A 20782-nucleotide genomic window follows, 5' to 3' on the forward strand; every position below is an offset into this window, starting at 1 on the left:
TTTCTTTTCTGTGGCAAGAGGATTGTTGGATTTTCCAATTTAAAGAAGTCTCCATACTGGAAATGAGTAGTCAGTTATGAAAATTATTTTTGAATGGCAAATTTGCATATCCTTAATTGTATTCATTTCTTTTGAAAGACCGAACTTGAAATTTATGATGTTTTGATTGGTTAACCCTGCATTTCTGTTATTAATACTATTGCCAACAGGGTTCCCCTATGACTGGGGCTTTGAGTGTCTTTCCTGAATAAATGCTTGAATCATAAGTAGGTTTGTTTTACTTAATGAATAGAAAATATCTAAAGATGTACTGCTGGTTTTTACATTTACACACATTGCACTTTTTGGAATGACAGTAGCATCCTGTAGCTGCCTCATTTACTCACATTTGGACTTTTCTACATCAGCTGATGAGAAACCCTTGAAGTTTCTGAATGTTGGTGCTGTCTGTTGGCCAAAAGTGCAGTTTCAGCAGAGCTGTCGTCACTGTCTATACAGTAGTGTCTGTGTGATTACTTGAATTTTTAAAGATATCTTGCCCTTATTTTAAGGAAAAAATGACTTGGAAATGAACAATTTAGAGTTTTTATATTAACGGTAAAAAGCATAGTTCTCACATAAAATAAGATTGACATATAATTAGATTAAAAGTAAGGATGTCGAGTCTTATTGGACTTAGCATTCCACTGGACTTAAACCAGTCAACACAAAGTCAGTCATGAAGGAAAAGAACAAAATTAAAGGCATGTACAAAAATGGGATACCTATTTATACAAGACAAGCACAAATTGTATATAAGTATACACACAATGTATGTATGTATATATGTATGTAGAGTGTATCTACAGGGACAGATACAATTAGGCATCTTGTAATGTGTTTTAGGTCTCTAAGACTGGAATAACCTCCCTATACTATTTAAGTCTATTATTCAATGCATATTCAACTTTCATTTTTGGAAGCACTCTTTAATAAAGAGTTAATGAAGTCCTTTTAGGCATATTAGGGAAGGTGGGGTAGTGGGAAGGGGAAGCAGCCATTTCATTCCTTTAAGAGAGTGGGCCAAAATTGGTTCTCTTTTTCAGTAATAGACAAAATAAACAAATGAATAAACCAGTATTTATTATTTCTTGACCATGGTGCTTATAGACATAATATTATTGAAAAATTAAGAGTTGTGGTATAGTAACATTAACATTTTAAGTTTGATGAGGCAATTGTCTTTGCAACCAAATAAAGATCACGTTCAGCTAGATAGTGTCCGTGTGGTATGCATGTGCTACAAAGTAATTAGTGTTGTTGGATTTGTTTGTAGCTGATTGCTGTGTTTGAAGAACAAGAACCACTCCACAAGATTGAGAGCCCCAGTGGAAACCCTGCAGATCGGCAGAGCCCAGATGCTTTTGAGACAGAAGTGGCCGCCCAACTGGCTGCATTTAAACCAATTGGTGGGGAGATTGAAGTAACCCCTTCTGCTCTAAAACTAGGTATGTGTAATGTTTATGATATTCTTTTCACCTGACTGAAGATCCGTCATCTTGTTGATTAGGCATTGTTTCTTCTTTGTGACTTTCATCCTGTTACTATTTTTATATCGTGGTTTATCTTTTCTTTAAATTATTTTTTTACATAGCTCTTTGCAGCCACTGCTGCTTGGGTAAGTGGATGCAGCTTTTTCTTGAACTGAAGGTGAAGCAGAATTGTATGCCCTCGAAGTAACACGGGGGAGTCAGATGCTAAATGATGAAGTTTGCCTGTATCATATGAGTATAACTTTTTAAAAAATTCCTGAAAAAAAGTCATTTGGGAAAAGCCAAGGTTTATCAAAGAATCCATGCTAGAAATAAAGGTCACTTTATTTTCTTAGCCTCAGTCTTTTTCTGCCCAAACTATAATCTCAGAATCTGGGGGAAATGTTTTGAAGTTAGTTTTGAAATTCTTTTCTGATGATTTATTCAGACAAGACAATTCATCCAGTAATTTTGCTTAGAAATATTTTTCATTATATTTGTAGAATGAGAAAGTAAATATTATTCTAAAGTTTCAATCAGTTTACAACTCCAAGAGAAATAACATGTCTGTTTTGGTGATACCTCCTAAAGATAAATTTAGCTCAATTTAACTGCATGAAGTTTTTGAAAATCCACTAATATCTTGGTATTTCAAACAACTTTTTATGCCTGTGGAATGTTTGTGCAACATTTTGAGACTACTTAGAGCACCTGTTATGAGGGAATTCTCAAGCTAGAAGAACAGAGGCTTATTCCACTTTGCAAAGGTCAGCTTCTTATTCTTTTTAAAGCAAAACATATGCTTAAAATGGTTAGAATCGTACATAGTACTCATTTTCCCATTTGAAATAAAATATATGCTGTAAAGTTAAATTTACATACTCTAATGCTGACAATCCATATTGTGTACTGATTTTCGGAAAAGCATCTGTAGTGCCCCTTTTAAAATAAACCAAATGGAAATTAATGACCTGTGGTCTAAGTGGGTTTTCCTGTATCTTTTGGAAGCGAGCTAGTGAAGCAGTCTGCTGGAACGTGGCTGCTGGAGGGCTTTGTGGCAGCTTCTCTTCATCTGGAGCCAGCCTTGTGGCTTCAGCAACCTTACAGCCCCATCATTCATTTGCATAATGGATGCCTTTTTATCCATTATGCAAATGATATGAGAGGAAAATTAGGCAATAAGGGAAGACGAAAGGAGAAAATTGCTCTTGCTTATTTTAATATTCTATTTATAAGCAAGCACTGTGGTCTTCAAATGGCCGAACCTCAGAGTACTTCTGTGCCGGAGAATTTGTTTTCACCTCTCTCTTATGAGCTTTGTCAGGGAAAAAAGTTTGTTTTCTTCAGCTTTTTTGTTGGAATATTGAAACAACATAATATCGAATGCAAGAAAAAAAAGTCAGCCGAGATTCCCCTTCTTTGAAAGTGTGGACTGTCTACTTCTTCCATATGATTTTTGATAAGTCAGAGAAAACAATATTTATTACATGAGTACACACCATCTAAATCCCTTACTCATAATAACTCATTTATTTAAGCCTCGTCATACTTAATTAGTCGGCTTTTATTATTTTTATCTTTTAAGAGTTGAGGAATAGGTACAGAGAAGTTTAGTAACTCAGCAGAAATCACATAGCTATTAGGTGGCAGAGCCAGAATTTGAACTCTTGCTGGCTGCGGTGTGAGAAACCATTTTGCTGTGCTGCCTCTGACATGCAATTCCTAAAACAACCAACTAATATAACTGTCTTGGGGTTTACTTTGAGAATATATGCAAAACCCTGAAAATACTAAACTCCTTGGTCTACAATCTCATTTCACTTAGTACCAGATTAAATGATGAGACTAGCTCACTTTTAGGTGGGAAACATTCCCTTCCAACCATTTGGCCTGAAACCTTGGCATCACCTCCAGTTCCACCGTTTCCTTCTACCTCCCCCACTCTGTCAGCTATTCAGCTTCCTTGTCCACAGCCACCACAGCAGGCCAGAGCTTTGCCATCAATTAGACTATTGCAGAGGCCTCAGACTGACCTCTTTCTTTACAGTGTGTGCTTTCTCCAGTCCCTACTGTTGCCAGAGCTGCCTTTCTAAATCACAAATCTGATTATATAATATAACTCCCCTGCTTAACGACCTTCACTGGCTTCCCATCACCCTGAGAACCATATCTAAACTCGTTAGCAAGCTGATGCAGATGGTTCCTCTGAATCAGCAGGAGAAATTTGGGCAAGGATGAATGACGTAAAAAAATCATCCCTTACCCACTTTCATGGTTCTAGCAGTTTGAGTACTTTGCATTTCTGGAACTTAAAAAGCAAAGAAAAAACATATTTGTCAGGTTTTTCAGATAGAGAAGTTAAAGAAGGAAGCAACACAGCCAGCTTTGGTCTCCACCCATTCTGTTTTCCTGTTGTTGGCTCCGGGGCAGGATGTGGCCATAGGCTGTGCACCTCCAGATGGAGAGATGTGGTTGGCAGTAGAGGCAGTATTGATGGCACTTCTGGGAGTGTGACCTGGCTGTCCTGTCTGGTCCACCCTGAAAGCCTGCTTAGTTGAAGAATGGGAGGGGCGGTGAGAGGAGTTTTGCAGCACCTGTGCCCCAGCAGTTCCTCCTAACAGGGTGCTCATGAAATGCCAGCCATTGAACCCAGGACCTTCATCTCCCTTCCCCAGTCAGCTAGTGTAGCCATTGGAACTGGTTGTACTTTTCACAGCTCATTCACCCAACCTGGTACAAGAGAAATAGGGCTTAATTTTTTACTGGTTTTCTCACTCTTAAGGCCACTTTCTTAAGAAAATAGCAAATTTAATCTTCATTGGCTTACACTGCTTTTCTTAATTAAGCAGACACAATTCAACAAATATTAGGAATCAAGAGATTTTTGTGATTACATCACGTTGAGCACCCAAAATTTATGTTTTTCTGGAATCTGATATCAAAATATACTCAATGTTCAGTATAATTTTTATATTTCTTTTTCCAACACAAGATAACCATCAACAATATTCTGTTAAAAACCAACAACCACCTTCTCCATGTAATGCATACAGAGGTTGACTCCTCCCATTCTTTCTTTATCTTCCAGGATGTAATACTTATGCATGCATATTCATATTCCCAGGCCCTTCATGATCTAGCTGCTTCCTCTCTGCCCACCTTTATTGCTGGCCAGTCTTTCACAGTCACCTTAACTTGCAGCCACTGTGAACCACTTGCCATTCCAAATTTACCACCTTCAAACCTCTGTGCCTTTGCGGATACTGTTCTCTTTACCTGGCTCATTCCTTTGTCTCTTTACTGTATAGTGAACTCATATGCACCTTTTAAGTTCAAGCTCAAATATGACCTTGTTCATGAAGCCTTGTCCAAATCTTTAAAACAGTACAGTAGGCATACAGTAAGTATTATTTCTTAATTCTTCATCTAACAATCAAGGGTTACAAAGATGAATAGCAGAAATCTACTGACATAAAGGGGTTCATAGTCTCATGCCCTATAAGCTGATGGGGTATATATTTTTAATTCGTAAGATGAGTTTTAAATCAAGTGGGCAACCACATAATTCCAACCTCATTCATCTAAATTATTTCCTATCATTTATTTTCTAATGGATTTTCTAATGTAATGCTGAATGACTGAACCCTGATTCAGCCGTAAGTAGCAAATCACTTTCACACTTTAAGATTCTGTGGCTCTGAAATCAGCCAAAGCATGTTACCATATAGTACAGAGATTGCTGGCCTGAGAGTTCATTTAAATGATGAGATGTGGTAACCAAAACACCAGGCGAAATTGGAAAGAATCATATTCACATGATCTATTTGGACTTAAAAATTTATAGTTCGAGAATTTTCCAAGTCTTCTCTGTGAAACCCCATGGTTCTTCTGAGCATGTATTAGGGTTTCAATGGATGCTTGATTCTAGTTAATAAATAACATTTATTGAGCGCTTAAGTTCTAGATGCTATTTAAATTTGTTCATTCTCCATCTTTGGACAAATAGGATTGGTTATGCTAGTGTGGAAGAAAGGGTGCAGAAGTCTAGAAAGTAGCCAATAAACAGAATCCCAATGCTTATCTACCCCAAAACCTCACCTCCACTCAAAAGACGTATGCATGCCTCAGAAAAACGTTTGTGAAATGCTGACCTAGAAATACACAGTTCCACAGAATTTTATAATTAGCAATTGTGTAGGTAATCAACATTATTTTACAAATGAGCAAATAAAAGTTAAAATTCAATGTGTGCTCTGATGTTGAATAAGGAACTAGAACTGGAACCCACATCTCTTGGCTTCTAGAACAGTGCTTGTTCAGTTGCATGACTTTTTAAAAATTAATTGTAGATTTCAATTATCCATATATTTTAGGTACTATATGTGATAGCACCTCATATTCTTTTGGAATTGAGTAGAGTGTAAATTAATAAATAGATACTATGAATAGCTATAAATCAAAAGCTACTGAGAGAACAAGACCAGGAAATGGAGGTGAAGAAAATGTCTTTTAAATCCTATACATTTCAGAAATGAGTTTGCTTCTGTCTTCTTATCTTCTCATCCCGTGTGTGTGTGTGTTTGTGTGTGTAGGAAAGTTCCACTAAAACCAATATACTAATGGGATCCATAGATGTGGGTTTTTTTTAAATAACGTGGATATTTTAATACACTTTCTGATTTTTTAAGTATGTACATGTAGGGCCATCTGTAAAAAAGACAAATTAGTGAGGAAAATTATTTTGAAGTTTAGGAGGGTGGGAGTCTCCTGGTCCTTCCCCTGACTAGTCCCTACACTGCCTTCATGATTAGTACCTGACCACCTACTGTTCCATAAGAGGCTTTTTGTGGCCATAGCCCAAGGTTGGCCCAACCCAATCTTTGTCCCTTGAGAGTCAGTGATATGGAGCTAGTTCTAGACCCTGCAGTATTTGATCTAGCTGTGTGATCAGGATAAGTCATTTAACCTATCTCTATCAGAACCAACTTTTTCCAAACAAAAAATAAATCAGGACAAATTTGGGACACATTCTAGCGAAGTAAAAATTGAAAACCAAGGCTATCCAGGTCACTCCCTGATGTGTCACCACCATATCTCCCTGGGCCACAGTTTCCTCATCTATAAAATAAGCTGTCCTGTCTCCAGTGGGCCATGATGGTTCCTTGAGTGTTTTATTAATACCAAGCTGAGTTTGAATCCAACTCCATGCCTCTGCCAATTTCCCTCCTATGGCCCCAATTAATTAGTAGTTTTTTATTTTGTACCTTTTGATAATTTTTTTCAGTACTTCTTGATTGAAATTGGCTAATTTGGGTTCAAGCTTTCATGGGAAAATATTTATTTAGTTAAATTATTTTAGCAATGTAATTTAAATAGTTTTTCAGGATAAAAAGTACTTTAAACTTGGCTGTTACCATGCTTGTGATCTAGATTACCTTGATATAAAGTAATCTGATTAAAATTTGGAGTTGAAGTGGTATTAGCTTTATTCTCCTCTTGTGTGTTAAACTTTGAAGATCAGCTACTTTCTATTTGAAAGTGATCCTTGTTTTTGAGACTTGAAAGCTGAAAGGTGCCTCAGATGCTTTATTGTTTCCATGTGTGTTTGTGCTTCTTCAAAACCGAAATGGAAATTATGATTATGTGTTTGTTATAATATCATTATTTTCAAAACACTGAGTTCTCTTTATTTGCAGTGGTGTTCAGCAAATACTGTGTAGCTGTAGATTCCTGTTGAAAATTGTGACCATTTTCTATCTGATTTTGACTAATTTACTGCATAAAGGAAACATATGGGAACATTTTTCTCAATTTTTAACCAAACCAAATCCCTTTATGGCGCTGATCTTCAGGAAAACATAAAGAAAGGGGAAGTTTATTCCTTTAATTAGGCTGCCGTGTGTAAGTAGCTGCTGTGCCCATAATGTGAGTTTAAGTATTGGCATCTGATCCTAGACAAACACACTCACACCACACACATAGCAGAACTAAAGCTCAGGGTTGGGTTATGCTTCTGATGAAGCCTTTGAATTCTGACTACAAAGCATATAAGCATGTGAGGGTTCCTTGTTGTTGGAAGCTCTTTGCTGTAGGCTGTGAAACCCAGAGTTAAAATTACCCAGAGTTAAGATTGCTTAGATGAATTCATAAGTTACAATTTGGTCATTGAGTTTCATCCTGTTTGTTTCCTGTTGAGGCTGATTATTCAAAAGTGAGCAGTTATAGAATAGTTTTTCTTTCTTTTTTTTTCCTTTCCTTCCCTGGGAGTCTGTTTTTTTTTTTCCCCTCCATGAAGGCTTAAATGAATAATGTTGTAATTAGCTATGGTAACCTTGCTAGGGTGTCATCAATCAGTCATAGCCATATAGTCAACAAAGTGTGTGCTTGCTTTCTGGTGTGACTATAACTAAATCAGGACTAAGGAGGCTCTAGTGTTTCTAACCCATTTTGAGCACCACTCTTCTTTTGCTACTGTTGTTTTGTTTTAAATTTTTTTTTTTTTTTTTGTAGCAATGGGTCTTGCTATGTTGCTCAGGCTGATCATGAACTCCTGGCCTCAAGCAGTCCTCTTCCTCAGCCTCCCAAAGCATGAGCCACCACGCCTTGGCTGTTTTGATTTTTATTTTAGATTTTGTTTTCAGAGTAGTGAAAAAGTAGCTCTGTGGAAGAATGTCAGGTTATTCATTGATTATTTAAAATTAATACTTTGTAAAAGGGCCAGTGGTACTAGTTAAAGAATAAAGTCAATACCTAAAGACAAGTAGCCCCTAAAAAATATTAAAAGGTAATTACCATATGGGAGTAATTTTTGTTTGTATTGAGTAAAACTATGAGCAATATTTTAAATATACAATTTTGAATATGCCTGGCATTACCTCCTTTTGCAGATGAATATATATAGGCCTCATAGTTGATCACTTCCTACCATTTTGTTAAAATAAAATGATGAAGTTTGCTTGAGAACATGCTATAGTTTTATAAATGCATTTTAAATGAGATATTACTTATTAAAATTATATAGTGTTACACTTCAGAAAAATAAAAATTACCACCATCCTAACTTGTATTTTCATTTTTTTGTTTTATATTCAGTTAACTTTCGTATTTTAGTCTTATTTCAATTTTCTTTTTTTTCTGCCTGCTTCAGTTACCCTTTTGTCTCTTTAATTTTGTGTGCTATATCTGATGGCTAAGTTTAGCACTTAAATTTATACTAAGTTGGTTGTACTCAAATAAAATAGAAAATTATTAAAAGGAATTTACATGTAACCATTTAACCAAAAATATAAGACAGTACATAAAACCAAGCTCTCATTTTTGTCCTTTTTCCAGCTGTATTTTCTAAGTTGATTATGTGACCTCTAAAAAAACACAGAGTTCACCATCTCCCCTTTGGCCTCTTACCAATGCCGGACCCACACTGAGACGGAGTCTGCAGATCCTCTAATAAACAAACGGAATGAAAGGTCACCTTCCCTACCGTTCACTTGATATTAGACCCCTGGGTTTTTAAGCCTCTTTTGCAGATTGCTTTTAATAGTAAGTCCAGTGAAGTCATGTTTGCAGAGGCCTAGTCCCTAAGTAGTAAAAATATTTTCAGCACTGCTGTCATATTCAGCTTCTTGTAGTTCCCCTGACCACTGATAAAATGATTTGCAGTTTGTCCTTTTAATAGAGGGGAGGAAAAAAACCAAGCCATGCACCTCTGGCCTCTTCCCCATGCCCCCACCGGTCAAACCACCATCGTCCTCCCTTGCAGCCAGTCCCCAGCTCGCTCTCTTCTGTTTCAGGCACTCTGAGGCAGCCGAAACACAGCCACGCAGAATTGCCCTCTGTTCTCTAAATACAAGTACTGCTTTTCACAGCCTAATAAGGTTTAACATGTCTATTACAAAATGCCTTTAAATTACTTATCTGTATTAAAAAATTTGTTGAAGGTATGACTCAGATTTTTTATTTATACATATTCATCTTTGTGGCCATAAAATAAATTACATTTTCTCACAAATTTCTAATCATTCCTAAATAAATTATTTATAGTAACCATGCTGATTTTCTTTTGCAGTTTGCAATTCAGGAATCTTGTTAACAATTTAATATATGGTAAAGCCCTTTTTGCACTGACAATGTAAATGTAACGTTTAGCCTTTAAGATATTTTTTTTTTCTCTCTGAGTGTGTATGTGTGATTTTTTAAAATTTTCTTTCCACCCAGATGGGCAGGCAAAAAAAAAAATCCACTAATTTAATTATTTACAGAAGATCCATCTTAAGGACAAGTCACTCAGAGTTGGACACGCTTTCGTGACTGGCTCAGGATTTTCTCATTTGCTTTATCTGATAAAGCCTTATGATGAATTATGCCCCAATATATACACATTTGGTTATTTACTTTTTCTGTATCTTATTTGAAATTTTACTAAGATCTTTATTTGGCCCAGTGAAAGTAGGAAATACTGGAACAGCTTGATCTGTTCATTCTCACACCCCAAAGTGATAAGGAAAGGTGACAGCCTTTGCTTAGCAGTGACCATAAGAGAAGCCATCTCTCTTTTGCTTACCCCTTTTTTGTTAAATGTTTACCAGATAAAAGACAAAGACCTCCCAGATATCACCACCACACCCTGTCAATTTATCTTTGAAACATATTCATCATATGATACACAGAAAACGGTGCTCATTCTGTTTATTCATTGGCTTAATGGGAAAATGTTGATCGCTATCAGAAAATACCAGTAACTTTCTAAAAATATCAGAATAAATTCTGATTACTAATCTGTATAAATATGAGACTGTCTGCCAGATTCTTCAAACATCTTTACAGATGGAAGAAATTTGGAACTTTGGGGGGTTTTGGTGTGTAAAATTAGAGGAAAGGAAATTATGTGGTACATCTTATTTTCTTTATTTTCTTTTTGTTTATATGGAAGACTTGACTATGGTTATGTAATGTATGTTTGTAGAATATGGTGTGATTGGGGAAAATGGGTAGACTTATTACCTTATCACAACCTATTTAAAATCATAACACTTATATTTGGTGTTTTAAGATAATATTTACTAAAATAAGCCATAACTTCAATGTCCATATTGTTTTAAACTGTTGGAAAGAAAGTTGTTTTTATATTTTTTTATACTATTTGGCCTAAAACATGGCATAGATAGCAACAAACTGAATGGCCTTGTGTCATTTGGTTCTGTATAATTGTGATGATCAATTAAACTTACTAGTGTTTTTAAAACAAATAGACTTTTTACCCCAGAGATCTGAAAGCATGAGGAAAACTTCTTGTTTTAGTCACAGTTCAGGGATAATGTCCTTTGACCTCAAGACTTTAGCTTGGTGTTACAGTGAACTGCCCTTACGGCAGAGTTCAGCATTTGCTCAGCTAACATCTGCTCTTTTTAGATGATTGGTCTTAACGATACAGTTATGAAAATCAGTATATCAAGTGTCAATGCCAGAGAAAATGGTGGCATGCCTGTCACTCCCTTCAGTTAATCGATAATTATTTATTGATAACCCAGTAGATTAAAAGCATTGTGCTAGGCTACCAAAGGAATATAAAATAATACACATCACAAATTCATTCCCAAGTAGCTTGCAATCAAGTTGACTTAAAATAAATTACTGGATGAGTCTCTTAACTTGGCTAGGATTCCAAGCCAAGTTATATATTTTTATCATATATAACGATTGTTCTAATATTATGGGGTACACAGTTATCAAACCTTATACCGAAGATCTTACCTCATAATAAATTCAGATGCTCACAGACTCTTCATGTGTACCATTAATCAGTATGTGATGTTTCCCATAGCTTGGTTAATTGCTTGTCTTTTACTTTGGTCTTCAGTTGATGGGGAGGTTCAAGGTATTCATAAAATTTTAACTTTTTAGTCTTTGATTCGACAGTCTTCATTGACTCACTAGTTTGGCCAACTTTAATTTTATCTTCTATTAAGCAATTAAAAATAACTAAGGTCTCAAGTCTCTCCATTACTACCAACAATGTCCGCTACTCCCCGGACACAGTCTGCAAGGACCTAATGGGTTGGTGGATAAATGTCTATGCATCCATCCATCCATCCTTCTCCCTGAAGACACTCCAGTCAGATGTACTCTTTTAACGGTAGGTGGTTAATATAGAGACAAGCCTTCTACCCAAATGAGTTCAGCAGGTGCACTGTTTAGAAGAATGTGTTGTGCCTAGTCTGGACGTACTTCTTACCTCCTTGTGTTATTTTTTCACTGAGTACTGTGTAAGTTACTGATTGGAAACCCATTGATGATCTTTTCTCTAAAGCTGTAGGCTGTACCTCAGACTAATTTATTAGCATGCTATTGAGTGGTTTAAGCAAATTTCATTTTCAGTCCCTCTATTCTGACACAAAATACCATTTTCCAGTTGAATGTCAAAATAGTGTAAACATAATTGCCCTGTATGTAAACTTATCTGTGTTAAGGGGTGAATTGAGAAGGAGCAACTTGGCCATCTTGGAAAATGGTCTTTGAGAAGTTTGGAGAATGCATTTAGTGTCTTTTTCTCTTTTCAGACAATTCATTACCTTTAAAAACTTAAATTTATTTAAAGTACCTTCCTTGACTGCCTTATTGCCCTGTTTTTAAAAAATAATGTTTAGCATTTGTTTGATAGTTGCCACAAACTTGACGCCGTAATATTCTGACTTTATAATAAGGTGAAGAGTTATGCGAGGTTAGGCAAAATTTTTGTCTCTAATTCATCTCTTGTTAAAATTAGGCTTTTATCTTAGTACCCAAAATATTGTACTTTATATCTTCTCTGATATCTTGATGAAGCAAGTAGGCAATGGAATGTTTCCAAAAGAAATAAGGATGGAGAAATACATAGATTATACAATCTTACATATTTACAGCAGTGTAGTGTAGAAATTAAGAGCACAAGCCCTGGAGCAAGCCTGCCTGGGTCAAATATGGCACTGCAACTTACAAGCTGAATGATTTTCGGCAAGTTACTTAAGCCACTGAGTCTGTTTCCTCATCTATAAAACAAGGGTAATATTACCTAATTGGATAGTGACCTAATTGTATAGTCGCAAGCAGTGAATGAATTCATACATATATGTAAATGTAAAACACTGAGAATACTGTCTGCCACATAATAGGTGGTATATAAATCTGCTAGTCACTGTTAATTTCATTATTATATTTATTATGGATCATTTGGAGGAAAAAATAAAAAAACTGCATGTATTTAGGTAATTGATTTTTTTTTTTTTGAGATGGAGTCTTGCTATGTGGCCCAGGTTGGAGTGCAGTGGTGTGATCTCAGCTCACTGCAACCTCCACCCCTGGACTCTAGCAATTCTTCTACCTCAGCCTCCTGAGTAGCTGGGACTAGAGGTGCGGGCCATCACACCCAGCTAATTTTTGTATTTTTTTTAGTAGAGACGGGGTTTCACCGTGTTGGTCAGGCTGGTCTCGAACTCCTGACCTCAAGTGATCCACCCACCTCTGCCTCCCAAAGTGCTGGGATTACAGGGGTGAGACACTCCCACCTAGCCATGCAACTGATATTTTGATCTGGTCTTTTGTTATCCCTTTATCCCACTTTCAACTTTCAACCCATAAGATCATGTTCTCTCTTTTTCACAAATTTAGATTCTGGTTGTCTTATGCCTTCTCCTAAACCATAAAATTAAATTTTGGTTTTTCTCTCTTCAGACTTACAAGTTAAATGGTAAAATGGCTTATTGAAGCCAAAACAGTAGCCAGGGACATTAATCAGAATAGTATAATTACCACAAAGATTTCAAATAATGCCTTTGTGCTTGTTTTTAGAGATTCATAGAAGGGTAATTGCTTTGATCTTTTTTATCTTCAACTCAAGTATTTACTTTTATGTCCTCACCCTTAACTCGGCATATGGTTCACAAGAATTCTCTTTTACAATTGGTAAGTGCATGCTGTCTATGTTTGACAGTCCATTTTTACAGGGAATAGGAATTTGTTTTTAATGTTGTTCTCCTCCCTCAACTGACCCAGAACACTGTATTAGCCAGGGTGCCAACAGGAAACGGCATACTCAAAGGTGTGTTTAGAGAGAATTTCAAATAAAAAGATTATAGGTATTTCAGAAAATGAGACACCCATGTTCTGAAAAGAATAGGGAGCCTTGGCAGGCCGGGCGCGGTGGCTCACGCCTGTAATCCCAGCACTCTGGGAGGCCAAGGCGGGTGGATCACGAGGTCAGGAGATCGAGACCATCCTGGCTAACACGGTGAAACCCCGTCTCTGCTAAAAATACAAAAAAATTTCCCTGGGCATGGTGGCGGGCGCCTGTAGTCCCAGCTACTCAGGAGGCTGAGGCAGGAGAATGGCGTGAGCCCGGGAGGCAGAACTTGCAGTGAGCCAAGATGGCGCCACTGCACTCCAGCCTGGGCAACAGAGTGAGACTCTGGCTCAAAAAAAAAAAAAAGAATAGGGAACCTTTACCAGCTAAGGCCTGAAAGGGGAAAGAGGAGAAAATTCTTACGTATCTGATGAGGGCTCCAGATGTTGGGGAGAAGCCCTTAGAGGATCAGAATCTGGAACCTATGGATGGCAAGTGCAGCCACTTTCAAAGCTGAAGCTGGCAGAGAGAGAACAGAACAGATAAACACCCCAAGATTCCTCTCTTCCTACCCACTGGTCTCCTGCTGATCCTTCCTGATGGCTACATTCAAAAGGCAGCCAGAGGGAAAATGGTCTTCAGAAGGCACTGAGCCACTGAATTAGAGCAGCCTCCAGGGGGTCAGAACAGGGCATAGAAGACTGGGGAGTGGCATTGGAGAGAGTAACCAACACAAACATCTAGTCTGTGTGTCTCTGAGGTGAGATTTTTCTACAGTGCTGTTGTTTATTAAAATTATATAGTGTTACACAGATCAATAATGCTTTTAAAATTAGCCAACAAATAATTATTAATGTCTAAAGCATGGAGTCTCTCTATTGGAATATAAAAATTAGTAAAATGCAGTTTTTCCCTCAAGGTGTTCACAATTCTGTGCAACAGTTCTCACCCCTTTTCTATTTGTATTCAGACATAACATGGGTGTTATTAATAAACACAATATGTCAGTAGGGCAGTAGTCATCTTTTTGTGATATTCATGTGCACAAAAGTTGTACCTACCTTTAGGTAATATTCCTGTTTTGGTGACTATAATTCCACCAACTTTATCGCTCAGTAAAGCACATCAGCTTTCAGCTTGCCAAAGTGGATTGAATGCACTTCTTTTTTGCCTCCTCCTTTCCCAACATTCATAAAAATGACAGATTTTGGCTGTGCATGGCGGCTCATGCCTGTAATCCTAGCATTCTGGGAGGCTGAAGTGGGAGGATCACCTGAGGTCAGGAGTTTGAGACCAGCTTGGCCAACATGGCAAAACTCTGTCTCTACTAAAAATATAAAAAAATTAGCCAGGCATGGTGGTGGGCACCTGTAATCCCAGCTACTCGGGAGGCTAAGGCAAGAGAATTGCTTGAACCAGGGAGGCAGAAGTTGCAGTGAACAGAGATCACACCACTGCACTCCAGCCTGGAGAGACAAAATGAGACCCTGGCCTCAAAAAAAAAAAAAAAAAAGACAGTTTTAATGTAAAAATAAAGGAGGTGGAGTTAGATGGATAAAATCACTGGAAATGAATACAAAAAATTAGCCGGGCATGGTGGCAGGCACCTGTAGTCCCACCTACTTGGGAGGCTGAGGCAGGAGAATGGCATGAACCCAGGAGGAGGAGCTTGCAGTGAGCTGAGATTGCACCACTGCAGTCCAGCCTAGGCGACAGAGCGAGATTCTGTCTCAAAAAAAAAAAAAAAAAAAAAAAAAAAAAAAAAAAAATCACTGGAAATGGGAGGAGAAAATGGAGAGTAAATAAAATCAGATCAACAGATGATTCAATCTTTAGACTGCCCTAGAGTAAAGGCTGGGATGAAGGTGGGCAACCAGCCTGTCTGTCTGCCTTCTGTGTGTGCTTTTAAGACGAGACCTGCCAATGAACATGCTTTATCATGTCAACCACCTAATTCAGTGGAGAGTTTATTTCAGGAAAGACCCATATATTGGCAGGAGCAACTGAAGCTATTTGTTGTTAAGCAACTGAATAAGAATATGAATATACTCATTCATTTATATTCAGGAATATGAATGGACAGCCACTACTCACCAGACAATAAATGGAAAACAACAAGTCAAAGATGAGGACAGTGTAGAATTGACAAGACAGTCTTGAAGAATAGCAAAGCTTACCTTAACAGATATGTATAAAGTTATATAAACTGATTCAGTGTAATTTTGGCACAAGAACAGAACAATGGAGTAGAATAGAAATTATAGCAATAGCCCCTCACAGATATAATCATTTGGCTTACATCATATTTGGTATTGCTGGTCAATTCAATATCTATATAGAAAAAAATTTAATATCCCTACCTCACACTGTATACAAAAATCAGTGCTAGACAGATTATAGATCTAAAGGTAAATGAATAAAAAAACAAGCAAAAAACAATGAGAGACAATGTATAAGACTATCTTCATAACTTTGGTGTTAGTCTTGTTTGTAAAACAGAACACAAAAATGATAGCCATGGGAAAATTTTTGATAAATTGGGTTATGTGCAATAAAGAACTTCTGTTCATTAAAAGACTGGAAAGAAAAGCCATAGATTCTATGAAGAAATTTTAACACATCTATCTGACAAAGGATAGTGTACAGGATACATAAATAACTCCTAAAAGTCATAAGAGAAAAGCATCCTGCTCAATAGAAAAATAGGAAAGAACCCTAACAGGCACTTCATAAAATGGCCAGTAGATTTATATAAAGGTGTTCAACTTCATTAATCGTGAACAGAAAAGCACATTAAAACCACATTGCAAATTTCAGCAACAAAATAAACAATGTAGTATTTGTTTATAACCCAACATATAAAGTAAATTTGCATGCGCCCATACTGATATAAGTGATTGTTTGAATAAATAAAACTAGTAGTGCTCAGAGGTAAGGGTAGGAGTTGACATACCTTTCCAGTAGAATTCCAAATAATATATATAGATAGTACTTTCACCTTGAGTATGGGATGAACTTGATGACTTACTTCCAAAGAATAGGATACTGAAAAAGAAAACGAGTGAATCCACAGTAGAGAAACCTGGCAAGCACTGTTTCAACCAAGTGATCAAGATTATCATCTCCAGGCATAATTCAGCTGATACCATGTAGTCTGAAAATGATGTGATGAGCAGGGCATTTCACCTCAATGGTATTCTTCCTCCAAATCCATACCCCCAGGCTAATCATGAGAAGAACATCAAACAAGCGCAAATTGAGGAACATTTTACAAAATACCTGACAAGTCCTCTTCACAATGTCAAGGTCATGAACAACAAGGCAAGATTGAAAAACTGTTATACAGACCAGAAGAGACTGAGAAGACTTGATGACTAAATACAGTATGGTATTCTAAACTGGATCCTGGAACAGAAAAGGTCATTCGTGGAAAAGCTGGTGAAATCCAAAGGAAATCTGTAGCCTTGTTAATAGTAATGTATAAATGTTAAATTGGTTTTGACATACATACCGTAGTTACATAAGATGTTAACATAGGGGAAACTCGATACTTTTTATACTATCTTTGCAAGTTATACATTAATTCAAAAGGAAAAGTTGGTTAATACAAGGCCACTATAAATTCATCAGAAATTACTAAAATGAAAGAATACCAGCTCTTGGTGAGCCTGTGAAGTAACTAAACCTCATACATTGTTGGAAAACTGTTTGAGTATCCACTGAAATTGAAACTGTACATGTCCTATGACTCTGCCATTTCAGTCCTAGGTAACCTAGGTAATTCTCAACAGAAATGAGCGTGTATATTCACTGAAAAAAAAATAGAACAGCATCCCTATTCATATCAATCTCAAATTGGAAACAACCTAAATGTCCATCTTTGGTAAAATAATAAACTGTGGTATATGCATACAATGGAATACTTTACAACAGTGAGATTAAACTATTACAATAGCAATAGCAAGAAAAACCCTTAGAATAATTTCATAAAATAGAAGGTGTAAGGAGTTAATTCCCTCTTTCCCAGTGGGGCAATATACATCTGCCTTAAGTTGGTGGGCCAAGCATATGTGGCTATAAAAAAATTAAAATGACAATCTAAAATTCATGCATTAAGCAAATATTTATTGGACACTTAACTATCTACCAGGCACTTTTGTAGCTGCTGGGAATGTAGCAGTAAACAACAAAAAGATTAAAACTTTCTATTCTCATTTACTTTATACACTAGTGTGAGAAGACAGTAACCATAATAAATGAGATTTTTATATAGTATGTTAGAAACTGATAAAAAGTTTTGGGAGAACACTAAAGCATGGTCAGGAGAGTGGGTTGTCTGATGACGAGAACGAGGAGTCTAATGTTAAACAGAGTGGCATTTGAGCAAAACTTGAAGGGAGTTGGGGAGCGAGTAGTGCAGATTGGTTAGAGGAGAGAGGAAGGGAATTTTGAGAAAAATTCCTCATCTTTTTTAGCAGGGAGTCTATCAATGCTATTTAAAGTTCAAAAAAATCAAGACATTGTGTGTGTGTATGTACACACACACATATATATGTATATAAATCTTGGAGTTATGTAACCACCAAAAAAGTCAAAAATAGAAGTGCTACAAAAAGACAACTTCTGGTAAGTTGAGCCTGTCAGTGAAAGGGAGACTTTTATTTTTTATTTTTATATTTCCTTCCTTCTGCAAGGTTTGAATTGTTTTGAAAATCACATTTTAAATTGTCACATTAGGACACAAGTAGGCCAGGAAGGAGTGACATTATTAGGTAGAGAACCTTGAAACCACTGTAATTATATCTTGAAAAGATAAATCATTTGCACAATTTAGTGCTTATTATTGATGAGGAATTTCTTGTAAGATAGCTGTCAGCGGCTTCAAGGAGCTACTCACCCTGTTTTCTCCAACTCACAGACGACCAAGTTCTGTGGATCAGGCATGGCCTAGACCAGCTCAGAGCACAGCTGCAAAGTCTCCCCAGATCCTCCCCAAGTTAAGCACACAAGTACAGGGGCTTGGCTACATGCTGCAGCCACCAGTTCACACTGATTCTGATAGCTCTCTTTCTTGCCCCACTAATCCACATAACAATATGTTGTCCATATTGCTTTGCAGCATCGTGAAAGTGCTGACTCATGTTTCACACCAGTACCAACTCACTCTAACACTCACAATCTTTCAGCTCAAGCTAAAAGATTTTAATTAGGTATATGGTGACACAAAACAAGTTTTCTAATTAAATTTTTGAAATGAGTAAGGAACTGTAACATTGCCCCTAGATAATGGATAACAGTTCAGTATTAAATAGACTGCATGTACTCACGCTTAAATTGGTATAGATGTAAAAAAGAATTAGTCATTGTATCTGATAAAAAGTAATCTATTTTATGAATTTGTAGTATACTCTGTAGAGCTTGTCTTTTTTGTCTGATTTTACTTGAGGGGAATATTTCAAATTGCATATATCTGAAAGGAGAAGGAATATAATTACCTAAATCTAGAACAACTAAAAATACTTCAGCTAAAGTATACAAATAATTGCAGTGCTTTTTGTCTTGGTTTTCTCAGATTATCTGGATGATTGCCTCCATTTTCTACCTGATTTGTGCTTTCTACCTGATTGAGTATTTTTCAGGAGGTTGTTACTGCTGTTTTCTTAGCTCGGTGACCTGAAGCGTTGATTCTGTGAACTGTTGGTATAGCCAATGCAGTTTGGGTTGTCCAACTGGTAATTGGGCCTGATAATTTGCAGACATTATGTAGGAGTTTCTTTATTTGGTAGTTTCATTCTCAAAAAAATTGGTGTTATTAAGCCTTGAGTAAATATAGTTGTTAACTCTGCATTGTGGTCCTAACCAACTTATAACAACTGACATTTATGAAGGTTCCAACTGAGGCTTTAATAAAGAATGCATCCAAAAATGTAAGCATGGTGGCTGTGGGGGGAGTTGGGAGAGGAAGAGGGGAGGAGAGAAGTCAGTTTAAGGAAAGTTAGAAAAAAAAGACAACATTTGATATTAAATTTAATGTATTTAGTTGAGAATTAAGAGGAAACAGTTCAGCCTGTGTGGAGAAAATCTTCATGCATTTTATTACCTGTGAAGGAGTTAAAAATATACCAACCTGCCATATTGACTATTTAAGTTAAAGGGCACTTGAAAAACACCAGGTGCAAAAAGATGACTGTGACCTTCGTTCCATTTCTTAAAAGCAGAAGATGAAATTCCCATGTGAAAGATGCCCTCCATATACTTGCAAGACACAACATCCTTATCCTTAGGATCAGAAGTTGTAACCAAGAGAATTTAGTATAGACATTGTAAAATAACTCTTTTAAGCCTCTCCACATAACATAGTTGCATTTTCACAACTTACTATTATTTGTTCAATTCAGTATATAAGTAACTGACTCTAACCCCTTCTTTGGGTCTTCGTTTCCTTATGAGGGCTCCTGTGCATATAAAACTTGTATTGAAGTTGTATGTTGGTACCCGTCCCCTCCTCTGTATGGACCTTCCTTGTCGCCTCTCTAAAAAGAAAAAAAAATATGCATTTCTCCTGTTCATCTGTTTTATATCTATCTAATTCTCAGATCCAGCCAAATACTAAGAGAATAGAGGTGGAGTTTTGCCTTCCCTGCATCTATAAAACATCTAAATCAAAATTATATATATTTAATATATGATAAAATTTTCACAGTAATTTCATGGTCAAATTAGCAAAAGAATTAATAAAATATACATTTCTCTTTAAAAGGTCTCAACTTACATTATTGGACAAATACTAGTAAATTGCTGTCTGTAATAGTCAAGATTTTTCAATCTTCTCAATAGTCAGTTGAGACTAATCAAAATAGTTTTTACGTGTAGTTTGGATGTGGAAATGCTACCACTTTATCACTGAAATTGCTGGAGTTTCATATTGAAGGTGGAATGCACTTAAAATGGGGTAACACACAAGGGAAAATTTGGCAAAATGATTTCATGGAGTTTCAGATTTAGGCCAGTGATAGCCAGGGCCCTTAGGAGAAGTAGATGTTTCCCTTTTGTATTTAATATGAATAACATTAATATTAAAATAAATGTTTGTGTATTCCTTTGTATTCACAAAGGAATGTTATTGGATGTGTGAGTTGTCAGTTATTCTGGGAGATGTTTAATTCAGTAGCAGGAA

General features: G+C 36.6%; 1 protein-coding gene across 6 annotated transcripts in view; it reads left to right on the forward strand.

The window, feature by feature from the left end:
• Positions 1 to 20782, forward strand: part of PARD3B (par-3 family cell polarity regulator beta) — a 1071110-nt gene that overhangs the window by 416780 nt on the left and 633548 nt on the right. For all 6 annotated transcript variants that reach the window (XM_009444083.4, XM_009444085.4, XM_009444084.5 and 3 more), the window contains exon 3: positions 1316 to 1487. In XM_009444083.4, the coding sequence (XP_009442358.4) occupies positions 1316 to 1487 (172 nt within the window). The remainder of the gene's footprint in view (positions 1 to 1315; positions 1488 to 20782) is intronic.

Source organism: Pan troglodytes, chromosome 13, assembly GCF_028858775.2.
Source record: "Pan troglodytes isolate AG18354 chromosome 13, NHGRI_mPanTro3-v2.0_pri, whole genome shotgun sequence".
In the NCBI taxonomy this organism is placed as follows: domain Eukaryota; kingdom Metazoa; phylum Chordata; class Mammalia; order Primates; family Hominidae; genus Pan; species Pan troglodytes.